This window comes from Anomaloglossus baeobatrachus, chromosome 2 (genome assembly GCF_048569485.1).
Source record: "Anomaloglossus baeobatrachus isolate aAnoBae1 chromosome 2, aAnoBae1.hap1, whole genome shotgun sequence".
In the NCBI taxonomy this organism is placed as follows: Eukaryota; Metazoa; Chordata; class Amphibia; order Anura; family Aromobatidae; genus Anomaloglossus; species Anomaloglossus baeobatrachus.
The window spans coordinates 396,231,525-396,245,442 of record NC_134354.1 but is presented as its reverse complement, the minus strand read 5'-3'; the positions used below and the strand labels follow the sequence as shown (position 1 = coordinate 396,245,442).

Here is a 13,918-nt window from a genome sequence, read left to right as displayed (position 1 = left end):
AGTTTTTTTGAAGCATCTTGGAGAGCTTTATCTCCTGCAGCATTTTCACAGGCTGTGTAAACAGGAAAGTGGCTTTACAATAGACAGGACTGGGAACAGTCTAACAAGCATTTTTTTTTAAATTTATTTATTTATTTTGTCTGCTTTAAACACTGTGTACATACCCGTGTTCTTTCACACTTTTTTTTTTTTATCTATTCTGCTTTTGATACATATGCTATCTATCACTTTTGTGGAAAAATCGTGGACCCACTACGTTTAAAATGTGACTTTTAATGTTCCTTTTTTATTTTTTTGTGGATTGTTTAAAAAGGAAAAAATCATGTCCTACTTTGATCCATGCTGCGAGTCAAATTTACCAATGCAAGTCCTAACAAGAGAAACGGATACAACAAGCTTTATATTGTAAAAACTGCTGCATAGATCTGCGTAAAAATAAAATGGAATAGCCGTGGATATGGACAGTGATGGCGTCAAAGGGAACTAGCAACATTTCTTAGACATATATACCATGATTTCCTAATAAATTATATTATTATAAAACAATTTATATCTTTTATTTATTTTATTTATTTATTTTATTTTTTTTGCTCCCAAAAAATGCGCTTGGGCTTATTTTTGGGAAAACGTAGGTTCCTGGATACTAAAATTTACCATATTTTTCCGCTTTATAAGACGCACCTGATTATAAGACGCACCCCCAACTTTAGTGAAGGAAAAGAGAATTATTATTTTTTTAATGTTAAATGGGGTCCTTGCCCAGTGTCAGTCTAACAAATCATATAGGGTATATGTCCCTTATAGCCCCCCCGATCCTAAAATTAGCCCCCTTAATGTGGATATGGCCCACCTATATTGAATATAGCCCCCCTGTGCTGGCACACGTCCCCCTGTGCTGGCACACGTCCCCCTGTGCTGGCACACGTCCCCCTGTGCTGGCACACGTCCCCCTGTGCTGGCACACGTCCCCCTGTGCTGGCACACGTCCCCCTGTGCTGGCACACGTCCGTCTCCTCTAGATTGCACATGGCCCCCATGCTGCTGCCCATAGTAAAATAAAAAACTCTTTACTTACCTTCTCCAGCGCTGTCCTCCCTGTGTCTCCCTCCGTGCTGCTGAGCTCCTCCACTTCCTTCTTCTCGGTGCCGGTCATGTGATCGGCACAGCAGAGTGACATCATCTCTGCGTCCCTGATCACAGCGGCAGCAGGGAGATTGGTGAGACACCAAGAGATCAGTGCTGGAAGAGTTAAGTAAAGTTCTTATTTTATTTTTGTTATTTTGGCATGGGCAGCAGCATGGGGCTATATCGAACACGGGGGGGGGGGCATGTGCCATCAAAGGGGGGCGTAGGCACATATAATATGCGCCGCTGCCCCAGCCCGTTACCGCGGTGCGGTTTCAGCACCACGGTGATGGACAGGGGCAGTGCATATTATATGAGCCGGAGTAGGAGATCTCCCTCTGCAGCCTCCACCAGCCCCACCTCCCCTGGACCCTGCATTATATAATCCGTATATTCGGATTATAAGACGCACCCCCTACTTTCCCCCAAAATTTGGTGGACCAAAGGTGCGTCTTATAATGCGAAAAATACGGTATAATAAACCCATACCATATAAATCTACAGACTTCACTCCTTATCTTTAGATGGAACAGCTTTAAAGGGAATCTGTCACCATGTTTTGCCACCTAATCTGAGAGCAGCATAATGTAGAGACAGAGACCCTGATTCCAGCGATGTCACTTACTGGGCTGCTTCCTGTAGTTTTGATAAAATCACTGTTTAATCAGCAGTAGATTATCATTAGAGTACTCCTTGGCCTACTACCAGGTATTCCAGCATATTTATGAGCTCTGATTAACCCCACCACTGATTGGCAGCTTTCTTTGTACACTGTATATGGACAGAAAGCTGCCAATCAGTGGTGTGGGTGGAGTTATAGAGATCCACATTCAAAAACCTGTTAGACTGAAGAAGAGAAAACAGTGATTTGATCAAAATGACAGCAAACAGCCCAGTAAGTGACCCATCGCTGGAATCGGGGTCTTTGTCTCTACATTATGCTGCTCTCAAATACTTGATTCCCTTTAAAGATATTCAATGACTTACCGTATATCGCCTACATCCAAAAGATTTTACCAAACGAATACCATCCATGGGTTTAGATGGCCAGATCCACAAGGAATTGAACAGAAGGGTGCTCTTAGTGGTCACATAGGGCATCAGGTTAATCCCAAGTCTATGAACACTGTAGTGTGAAGTATTTAACATGGCATTGATCTATTGCTTAATGTTGTAGAACAATCCGCTGTTACTTTATCCTCTGTCTATGTACTTATCCTAAAATTGTTCTTATCAGCCATGTGACTCCCTGTTTTTGTCCTTCAGGTGGTGTTCCACAAGATGTCTCCTAATGAAACGTTGTTTTTGGAAAGCACGAACAAGATCTACAAGGATGACATTTCCAATAGTTCATTTGTCAATTTTCAAATCTGGGACTTTCCAGGTCAAGTGGATTTTTTCGACCCAACATTTGACTATGAAATGATTTTCCGAGGGACCGGAGCATTAATCTATGTGATAGATGCCCAGGTAATAACAAATCCATATTTATATACTATACAACATTGAATGAATGCACTAAACATGCTCTTGTTAGGGTATGTGCCCATGGTCCTGGACGCAGCGGGTCCTGACCTGCGGAGCCATGAGTCTCCTCCGCAGGAGACCGCAGCTGCTCATACCCACAATCAGGATTAGGTGTGCTGCTGTCTCTCGCTTGTGTTCTCCCTATGGAGGATGCATGTGAATCCGCAGGAAACAATTGACATATCTAAAAATCCCATCCTCTGTGCTTGTACTGTACAACGCAGTGTTTTGGACGCAGTGAAAACACGCTACATCCAAAACACTGATTTCATGCATTAATCTACGTAGACTGTCAAATGGGCAAATATTATAAAATTGCATAGAAAGTTTATAGTGGAGTAACTGAACTTTTTTTTTTTTTTTTTTTTTGCTGGCGATATACGTTTGATATATTTTGTTATCTGATTAAAATACCTTATTGTCTGCCTTCATACTGAATATATAAGTTAAAGTGGACCAAGATTCATTGTTTAGAATGAATTCGGCATAATACCCTTCATAAAGTCACAAAATTTTTGCACAACTGGTAGGGTTGCAGCCACTTTTGTCGAAATGAGTCGGTTGTGAAGTGGATATGCTCAGCCATTTAATTCATAAACTTTAAAAAAAAAAAAAAAGTGGCGTAACTTATGTCGGAAATTTTATTTCAGTCCCTGATGAGCACATCTCTGGTGGAGGTTCACGGCACCTAAATAGTAATCCTTTGAGCTGAGTGCCCCATCTAACAACTTTTTCAAGATATGAGCTGTAGCTCCTGTATCTTTTTTGCTACTTGATGCAAGCCGAAATGTGAGATATGAGCAGCTTATCTCTTTTTTAATGACCTTGTGGATGGGATTGATAGTAAAGTGTCAGTCTTTGCTGATGACACCAAACTATGTAGAATATTAAAAACTGACCTTGATAGTACAATATTACAAAGCGATCTGGATAAGATGTCAGAATGGGCAGATACTTGGCAAATGAGATTTAATGTTGATAAATGTAAAGTAATGCACCTAGGACGGAGTAATCCTATAGCTGCGTATACATTAAATGGAAGTAAACTCGGGACTAGAGAACAGGAGAAGGACTTGGGTATTCTCATTACAAATAAGCTGAGCAGCAGCACTCAATGTCAAGCAGCAGCTGCTAAAGCAAACAAGATTTTAGGGTGTATAAAAAGAGAGATTAGATCCCGTGATCCCAACGTATTGTTACCCCTCTATAAATCACTTGTAAGGCCACATCTGGAATATGGGGTCCAGTTTTGGGCTCCACATTTTAAAAAGGTCAGTTCAAAGGCAGGCAACTAGACTACTACAAGGAATGGAGGCCTCCCATATGATGACAAGTTGAAAAAGTTAGATCTGTTTAGCTTAGAAAAAAGACGTCTCAGAGGAGATCTCATTTATATGTATAAATACATGTGTGGTCAATATAAAGGACTGGCACATGACTTATTTCTTCCAAAGACAGTACTAAGGACCAGGGGGCACTCACTGCGAGTGGAAGAAAAGCGATTCCGAAACCTAAATAGGAAAGGGTTCTTTACAGTTAGAGCGGTCAGACTGTGGAATGCCCTACCACAAGAGGTAGTAATGGCAGACACTATAACAGCTTTTAAAAAAGGGCTGGATGATTTCCTCAGTACACACAACATTGTTGGTTATAAATGACTTAGTGACCAAATGTAGAAATGGTGGAGGAAGGGTGAACTAGATGGACCTAGGTCTTTTTTCAACCTAAGTAACTATAACTATGTATACTCGCTCTCCCTGCGATTTCCCCAGCGTCATCCTCTCATGCAGTCAGCTGATCAGTGTATTCTCACACGCTGACCGCATAAGGAGGACACTGCGTGCGATTGCAGGCAGGGTAAGTATAATGGCCTTTATAAAGTGTGTGTCGTGATGGGGTTGGGGGCATATATACCAGGATGAGGACCATGTACTAGATTGGGGGATCATGTATAGTGCCAGGATGGGGGGCCATAAGCAGGGGCTAGAACAGATTAGTAGCATTTCAATTTAATTTTAATGGGGAAATGTAATTTTTCATAAAAGCAAATTGAGTTAAGCGCTCAGTCACGGAATGGATTAAACTCATAAGTCCAGGTATTACTTTATATGACAAAATAGAGTACACCCCTCACATTTTTGTAATTATTTTATATCTTTTCAACACTGAAGATATGACACTTTGATACAATGTAAAGTAGTCAGTGTAAAGCCTGTATAACAGTGTAAATTTGGTGTGCTCTCTAAATAAGTCAGCCATTAATCTAAACCACTGGCAACAAAATTGAGTACATCCATAAGTGAAAATGTTCAAATTGTGCCCAATTAGCCATTTTTCCTCCCTGGTGTCATGTGACTGGTGTTACAAGGTCTCAGGTGTGAATGGGGAGCAGATGTGGTAAATTTAGTGTTATCGCTCTCACACTTTCTTATACTGGTCACTGGAGGTTCAGCATGGCACCTCATGTCCAAGAATTCTCTGAGGATCTGAAAAAAAAGAATTGTTGCTCTACATAAAGATGGCCTAGGCTATAAGAAGATTGCCAACACCCTGAAACTGAGCTGTAGCATGAAGGCCAAGACCATACAGCGGTTTAACAAGACAGGTTCCATTCAAAACAGGACTCACCAGCGTCATCCAAAGAAGCTGAGTGCAGGTGCTCAGCATCATATCTAGGGGTTATCTTTTAAAAATAGACATATGAGTGCTGCCAGCATTGCTGCAGAATATAAAGGGGTGTGGGTCAGCCTGTCAGTGTTCAGGCCACACGCCGTACACTGCATCAAATTATTCTGCATGGCTGTCATCCCAGAAGGAAGCCTCTTCTAAAGATGATGCACAAGAAAGCCCGCAAACAGCTTGCTGAAGACAAGCAGACTTCAGACATGGATTACTGATGAGACCAAGATAAACTTACTTGGTTTAGATGTGTCAAGCATTTGTGATGACTACCAGATAAGAAGTACAAAGAAAAGTGTGTCTTACATACAGTAAAGCATGGTGGTGGGAGTGTCATGGTTTAGGGCTGCATGAGGGCTGCTGCCTGTGGGGAGCTACAGTTTATTGATGGAACCATGAATGCTAACATGTACTGTGACATACCGAAGCAGGGCATGATCACTAGCACACATACAGGACGACCGCTGCTTTGTTAAAGAAACTGAGAGTAAACTTGTTGGACTGGCCAACGCTGTCTCCAGACCTAAACCATATTGAGCATCTATGGGGCATCCTCAAATGGGAGGTGAAGGAGGACAAGGTCTCTAACATCCACCAACTCCGTGATGTCATCATGGAGGAATGGAAGAGGATTTTAGTGGCTCCTGTGAAGCTCTAAGGAACTCCATGGCCAATAGAGTAAGGACAAAATAATAGTAGCCACACAAAATATTGAGACTTTGAGCCGAATTTGGCCATTTTCACTTGGGGGTGTACTCATTTATATTGAGAGCGGTTTAGACATTAATGGCTGTGTGGAGTTATTTAGGTGGTACACCCAATTTACACTTATACAAAATCAACACTGACTACTTTGCAGTGTATCACAGTGTCATATATTCAGTGTTGTCCCAGGAAAATTTATAATAAAATATTTACAAAATGTGGGGGGTGTACTCACGTTTGTGATATACTGTAATATGTGCCCAATTTATTAAAGTGGAATGCGCCTTTTAATTACTCCACTACGCCCCTTCATTAAGGCTGACACGTAGAAAGCCTGGCTTAGTGAATCGGCCCACATATCTTTAGAACCAATCACCCAATTGAGTGCGGGGGGGTCTCCATAATTCTGTATACAGCAGCTACAATGAGTGGAGGGCAAGGGCCAGGTCTGCGCAGCGCTCACTGTGACTGCTGTGTGTTATTCCACACACACTATGACATAGGAGAGAACACACTCCCGTTGTGCGTCACCAGGACCATGCACTGACGGTCTGCCTTCATCGCACTAGTTCTGTAAGCCCTGCTCCTGCACAGCGCTAATTGTGGCTGTATCACATTTGTACAGGTCACTTGTCGAACTGCATTTCCCAGCAAAATGTTTCATAAATAATGACTCCACTGATTTTAACTTTTTTTTTTTTTTTAACAGTATGTTTTTTGTCCTTTTTTAAAATCTTTCTGTACAAATGTTACAGCGGGTGAAATAGATAATGAACACACCACCAATTTTCTAAGCAAATATGTTTCTAAAGGTGATATTGACATGAATTTCTCACCAGATGTCGGTAACAACCCATCCAATCCACACAGGCAAAAAAAAAAAAATCGGACCATAGATGTCCATAAATTAAGTGACCTGTAATAATGAGAACTGACTAGGGAAAAGTTTTGAACACGCTTACTGAGATTTAGTTCCAGTAATACTTCATGCAAAAGTCTGTTAGTGATGAAGCTGCAAGTTGCCGACTGTATGGAGAAACTAGTGGCATGCATTGCTTAGGTGTGATTTTTGTCCTATTCTTCCACACAAACTCTTCAAATTCTGAAGGTTTCGTGAGCGTGAAGCCCTCTCAACTCTGAGCTTTAGTTCCTTCCATAAATTTTCCATTGGATTCAGGACAGGTGATTGGCTGGGCCGTTCTAGCAGCTTTATTTTCTATATCTGAAAACAATTGAGTGTTCTTGGACATCTGTTTCGGAACATTGTCTTGCTGAAATATCCCTCGTTTCATCATCATAGTGGTAGATGGCAGATTTTTTTTATCGAGAATGTCTCCCATTTGTAAATTCATGCATCTTTTCTTCAATTATATGAAGTTTACCAGTGCTGTTTGCTGAAAAACGGCCACACAGCAATATGTTCTCACTTCCAAACTGCAGTGCCTTTTAGCCTCCAAATATGGTGTGTATTATGGCATCCAAAGAGTTAAATTTTGGTCTCCTCTAACCAGACTATATTCTCCCAGTATCACACTGGCTTGGCTAAATGTTGATAAAAAAAAAACCCCGTAAACGCGCTTGAACATGCTTGTTGAGCGTGCATACAGGCCATGGAGGTTGCGTGTATTACTTTGTTTCTTCCAAACATTTGTACCTGCTGATTCCAGGTCTTTCTTTCTGTAGCTTTTCACAGGTGGTTCTTGGCTCTTGGACAACTCTTCTGATAATTCTTTTCACTCCTCTGTCTGAAATCTTGCGGGGAGCACTTGGTCGTGACCGATTTATCGTGAAATTATTTTCTTTTCACTTCCGTGCTCTCTAGAACCTTTTTAGCAGTTCAGAATTTCTGCAATAAATACCACCAGTTTGAGTTGCAACATTAAGATTGCTAAGGTCTTGAGAGACAGCTCACTGGTTTTACTCATCACAAGATGTTTCTTGTGCGGCACATTGGTAATGAGACACTTTTTTTTTTTATAGGCCATCAGTTGCATCAGCTATTTTTAAAAAGAGTCAGGATTACTTTCTATTTACTGATGGATTTCAGCTGGTGTCATGACTTTCCATATCTTTTGCACTTTTTTTTGTGTTCATAACCCCCCCTTGTGTAGTAATGATGTGAAACATCATTTAATTTATGGACATCTATGCATTGATTTCTTTTCCTGTGTGAATTGGATGGGTTGTTACTGACATTTGGTGATAAATTCATGTCATTAGCACCTTAAATAGAAATATATTTACTTAGAAAATTGGCGATGTGTTCAATAGTTATTTCACCCACTGTGGTTTTAGCGACTATAATTTCATGGAGTGTAACAAAACCATGTTGCGGTTAGGCCATACAGTAATCCCAGATAGGTGCAGATTAGTCATGTTGTAGGGTTTTTTCTTCTCCTGAGTTCATTTGGGGCATTAGACACCATAATTGTTTATTGTAAATGGTGAAGGGTTTGGCTTCCCTATAATTATGCTGCTTCTTTGCACTTTTACTGCACAATTATAGACAAATGCGTCACCAGCGGAAAGTGATTACCGAACAGTGTCGTACATGTTCCCCCATGGCGATCACTTTGCACAAATGTGCTTCCATAGTGGCCATGATACAATGGGAATGTCGCATATGTCAGATCAGAGCTTACACAACTTGGAAAGGCAAGTGAATTGTTGAGGGTAACCTCCTCAGGACCGCTGTGGTACACAAGTGTAATGTTCTTCGCGTGCAGTGTTTAGAGCAGTTGTCCATTTCCATGTCTAACTTGTCTTCTCATTACTATGTCCTTTCAGGATGATTACATGGAAGCCCTCTCAAGACTTCACGTCACTGTCTCTAAAGCATATAAAGCAAACCCTGACATGAATTTTGAAGTTTTCATTCACAAAGTAGATGGTTTGTCCGATGACCATAAAATAGAAACTCAGAGGGATATTCACCAGAGAGCTAATGATGATTTGGCTGATGTTGGACTGGAAAAGCTTCACTTAAGGTGAGATAGTACTGATTGTCCTCTGCTTATGTCCTCTAAACTCCGCAATGTACCGAGATGTGATGGTCCCTCTAAAGCCCCTATACACTTTTGATAAGTCTGCGGAGCCCCCTACTTTTTGTGGGATTGGCTGACCATCTCATGAGTATGTAGGACTCAATGATATCTTCCAGATCATGTTGGAGCACATGAGAATCGGCAGTTGGGATTCCATCCCCTGATTCTTTTGTTTGGAGGAGGGTGAAGCAGCTACCAGATCATTCTGAAAAGGAACTTCCCTCACCGAGACCCCCAAGAACCCCATGCTAAGCAGAACCTTCCTACTAGCCCAACCTAATGTATACGGTCATCTCCTAGAGTGCGGAACTCACTTTTGCATGGTTTTTATTTGTTTTTTTTTTGTTTTTTTTTTTTTTATTCGGAGAAGGTTTTGATGACTTTATGCACTGTAAAGCTGTTACCATAATTCTCAGACGACCAAAGTTTCTCTGACCACCACACTTAGTTCTGCTCTCTGACACCCCATACTGATCTCCTCGGGCACAAGGTTTGATATGTTAAATCCAACATGACCTATCCCTGTTCTCGGACAGCAGGGAACTGTGTGAGGTTGCCATCTAACCAGATATAATTGAAACTAATAGAGCAAGCATTTGTTTCCATTAAAGGGAACCTGTCATGTCCAATATGCACCCACGACCACGATCAGTTCTGGGTGCATATTGCTATCCCTGCCTAACTGTCCCTGTATACACTAGCATAGATAGAGATCTTTAGAAAAAGTATTTCTAAAGATCTTGTATGCTAATGAGCGAGCCCTCTGGGCGTTAGTTCGCCGGCCAGTTGACCCTCATTAACATGTTATGTTAGCACACCCACAGGGACGTACTAACATGCTAATCAATACATGGCGTCACAGGATGATCTCACTCACCTCCGCCGCCATCACTGGATTTCAGCTCAGTGCGCATGACCCCGGAGTTTCGGTCATGCGCACAATGAAGCCCGGTGTATGCGTCCTGGCTTCAAACTGAAGTAGTGCGCGTGACCGAACCTCCGGGGTCATGCACACTGAGCCGAAATCCAGTGTCGGGCAGCCATAGCGGAGAGATGAGTGAGATCATCCTGTGACGCTGTGTATTCATTAGCATGATAACATGCCCTTGGGACTAGTGCCCTTTGGCTCATTAGCATACGATAAAAGCTCTTTAGAAATACTTTTTCTATATATCTCTTTATCTATGCTAGTCTATACAGGGATGGTTAGGCAGGGATTAGCAATATGCACCCAGAACTGCTCGTGGTTCTAAATTCATATTGCACCTGACGGGTTCCCTTTTAAATGATGGCCGTCTGTATACGGTGTGTCCACCCATATCCTGTCCACCACCATTAACTTGTTAACTTGAGAACGGCGGCAGCTATAGCCATAGAAGTGGTGTCTAGGTATTGTAAAGTAGCTATGCGCTACACAATAAAGCCACCTATAGCGCCACCTGGTGGAAAACAACGGAGTTAGCATTTATATCTCAAACTGAACGAGAGAGGAAAAAAAGTGAATGACAAAGTTGTAGGGCATAATCAATTCAATACGAATCGACACCTTGCATACAGAAATGCTGTGATTACAACGTGTAAAACTCACAAGGCTGTTGACATGAAGCGATACCTCATGGAGACCTTCCTACAAGTCATTGGGTATGGTGGCTGTGTGGAGTGGCTTCCACGCTCACCTGACCTGACCCCATTGGACTTCTTTCTGTGAGGTCACATCAAACAGCAGGTGTATGCGACCCCTCCACCAACATTGCAGGAGCTACGATGACATATCACAGATGCTCGTGCAAACGTGTCACCCTCCATATTGCACAACGTGCAGCAAGATACAGTATGCTGTCCAGAGTCCAGATGTGCATTGCAGCTGACGGGGGCCACTTTGAGCATCAAAGTTCAATGAGCGCCATATGCGTGACCAGCATTGAGTGTTTTGGGGGGTCATGGGTTTCATATAGCATTTCTGTATGCAAGGTGTCGATTTGTATTGAATTGATGATGCCCTACAATTTTTTTTAATTCACTTATTTTTCTTTTATCTCGTTGCGTTTTCAAAATAAAAAATGCTAACTCCGTTGTTTTCCACCAGGTGGCGCTATAGGTGGCTTCATTGCGTACGCATGGCTACTTTACTATACCTAGACACCACTTCTATGCCTATAGCTGCCGCCGTTCTCAAGTTAATGGCGGTGGACAGGATATGGGTGGACACATTGTATAGTGAGAATACTCTGCACTCAGGGACACAACACCTAGTAAAAGTATGATCCGGCGTGCTGCCGGATCCAGAGTCATCTGTCGATCCATAGGAATTAAATGCTGTACATTTGTAGGATTCGGCATATCGTGCTGCTCCCACGTGTAAACACTTTCCGAATAAGTATTACTTTATTTCATAAAAGGCTAGTCAGTGCGTTTTTCGGATTGAACCGATTGTTTCCTCGAGACTGATTCACATCTTGCAAGAAATGGTCTTGAGAAAGGGAGCAGTTCAATCAATAAATTCATTGACATAATTTTCAAAGAAAGTACTACTTCTTCAGATCTAATGAATATACATGGTAGCAATTTCTGCAGCCAATTCTAGCTTGCAAGATGAAATAATTTTATCTGGGGCCCACTCCTTTACTACATTCACTATTCTCTATAAGTGAACATTAAAAATGTGGTTGTATTTAAAAGATTTTTCGTATCAAGACAATCCTTGTTGTATATACACTCTTATCGTTTGTAGATTTCAAACAGGGGAGGGGGTTCCCATTTGGGACCCCCTCTATGAAAACAAAGCTTTCTAGTGGTCAAAGTATTTTTATTTTTTTTTCTGTATTACCTGGATGGCCTTCATTTTAATGACAATACTACATTACTCTGCAGTGGCCAACTGTATGAACGGGTGCTGGGGATGAGGAAAAAAAAAAATATTTTATTCATTATTTTCCACAATCTCTTAATGGATTTTGGTATATTTATAAACACATTGGGACAATGAACAGCTATGCCTTGGTAGGAAAGTTTCCCTTTAGGCTTTGTGCGCACTGGAAAATGGAATTTTCTCAAGAAAATTCCGCAGGCATTGAAAAATTACCGCACCCGCGGTAAAAAAAGCGGCAAACCGCACCCGAAAACCACATGCGTTTGCTGCGGTTTTACCGCGGTATTGTTCGCAGTATTGTCGCGGTTTTGCAGCGCTTTTATTGCATTCAATGCAATAAAGCACATTGAAAAAAAAAAAAAGTCATTTCATTCTGAGATAGATAGAGAAATAGACAGAAGAATAGATAGATAGAGAGTGCCTGTGAGCACATGCTGCATTTCTCCCGAGCGGTAATGTGAGTTCACATTACCGGCTGTGGGAAATGCCCTGTGGTTACCTCTGCTGTCTCGTTGCGAGGCTGCATTCAGCACTGTGTGTCAGTCGCGGCTGGATGCAAGCATCGGAGGATGTGGATTACGCCGGAGCGATGTGTTTCGGGGGTGGGGGGGTTAATAAAGGGGTGAACCAGGAGCTTTTTTGTGTTTTATTTAAAATTAAAGGATTTTTCGGTGTGTGTGTGTGTGTTTTTTTTTTCACTTTACTTATGGGTTGATCATGTCAGCTGTCACATAGACGCTGCCATGATCAAGCCTTGACTTAGTGGCGGCGATCTGCCGCCATTAACTCCTTACATTACCTTGATTCCCACTGCATCACGGCAACAAGAAGAGCCGGGGACACTCCGGTACTGTCGCATAATGCATGCGACAGTCCCGGGGCAGCTGCGGCTGATATTCTCGGCCGCGGGAGGGGGGAGGGAGGCAGGGGACATTAACCCTGCCCCTCGCCCTCCCCAGCCTGAGAATACCGGGCCGCCGCTGTGTGCTTACCTTGGCTGGGAGGTAAAAAATACAGCGGAGCCCACGTGTTTTGTGTTTTTTTTTTTTTTCTTTTTTTTTTTTCTTCTTCTATATTTCCGTTTCCTTTTTATGTGTATTCTATATGTCTGTGTCTGTGTGTGTGTGTGGTCTATGTCTGTGTCTGTGTGTGTGTGATATGTGCGTGTTTCCTCTGCTCCACTTCCTCTTCCTGGCATAATGACATTATTTCCCTGCAAACCGCAGGCAGCGATGTACATTACCGCAGGTAAACCGTGGAATAACGCAGGAAAACGCAATGAACCGCACAGAATTTGCTTCCTGCGTTATTCCCTGCGGGATTTCACGATTACATTGCAGTCAATGGAGTGAAATCCCGCAGCGACATGCGGAAAAGTGACATGCAATTGTTTTTGCTGCGGGAATCCTGCAGCAAAACATGCAGCTGTCAAATTCCGCTTAGTGCGCACAGGATTTCTTTTTTTTTTTCCCATAGGATTTGCTGGTGAATCACTGTAGAGATGTTATGAACATTTCCTGCAGCGAAACATGCAGCAAATCCGCGGCAAAACCCGGCAAGTGCGCACAGGGCCTTACAGTGCAAGGGTTTTGATAATCGCCCTGAATTCGTCACCTGCCAAAGAGAAGACTTTCTGCAGATCAGATATTGAATGGGCATGGAACTGGTTAGGCCACCACAGAAGCTGGGGTCTAAATTGGAGTCCAAGCCCTGTAGAAATACTGGGAATGCTGTACCAGGGAGACTGGAAGGAAGCGGTGCGGCCGCATAAGTCAGTGGGGTCCATGGGAAATGCTAGTCGGTTGATAAAAGATTGTCGGAAAAAATAGAGAGCAAGTGGCTGCCGCGAGCACCAAGGATTGAGCTCTACAGGAGTAGAAGAGTGCTTGGAATTGGACTGGAGCCGCACAGGGCCAGTGAGAAAGATTTGGCGAGGAGCAAGGGACATGGTTCAATATCCCAGAAGACC

At 42.4% G+C, this 13,918-nt stretch overlaps 1 protein-coding gene across 1 annotated transcript in view; it reads left to right on the top strand.

The window, feature by feature from the left end:
• Positions 1–13,918, top strand: part of RRAGC (Ras related GTP binding C) — a 35,966-nt gene that overhangs the window by 11,722 nt on the left and 10,326 nt on the right. The window contains exons 2-3 of the mRNA XM_075336068.1: positions 2,392–2,595; positions 8,824–9,023. Coding sequence (XP_075192183.1) covers positions 2,392–2,595; positions 8,824–9,023 — 404 coding nt within the window. The remainder of the gene's footprint in view (positions 1–2,391; positions 2,596–8,823; positions 9,024–13,918) is intronic.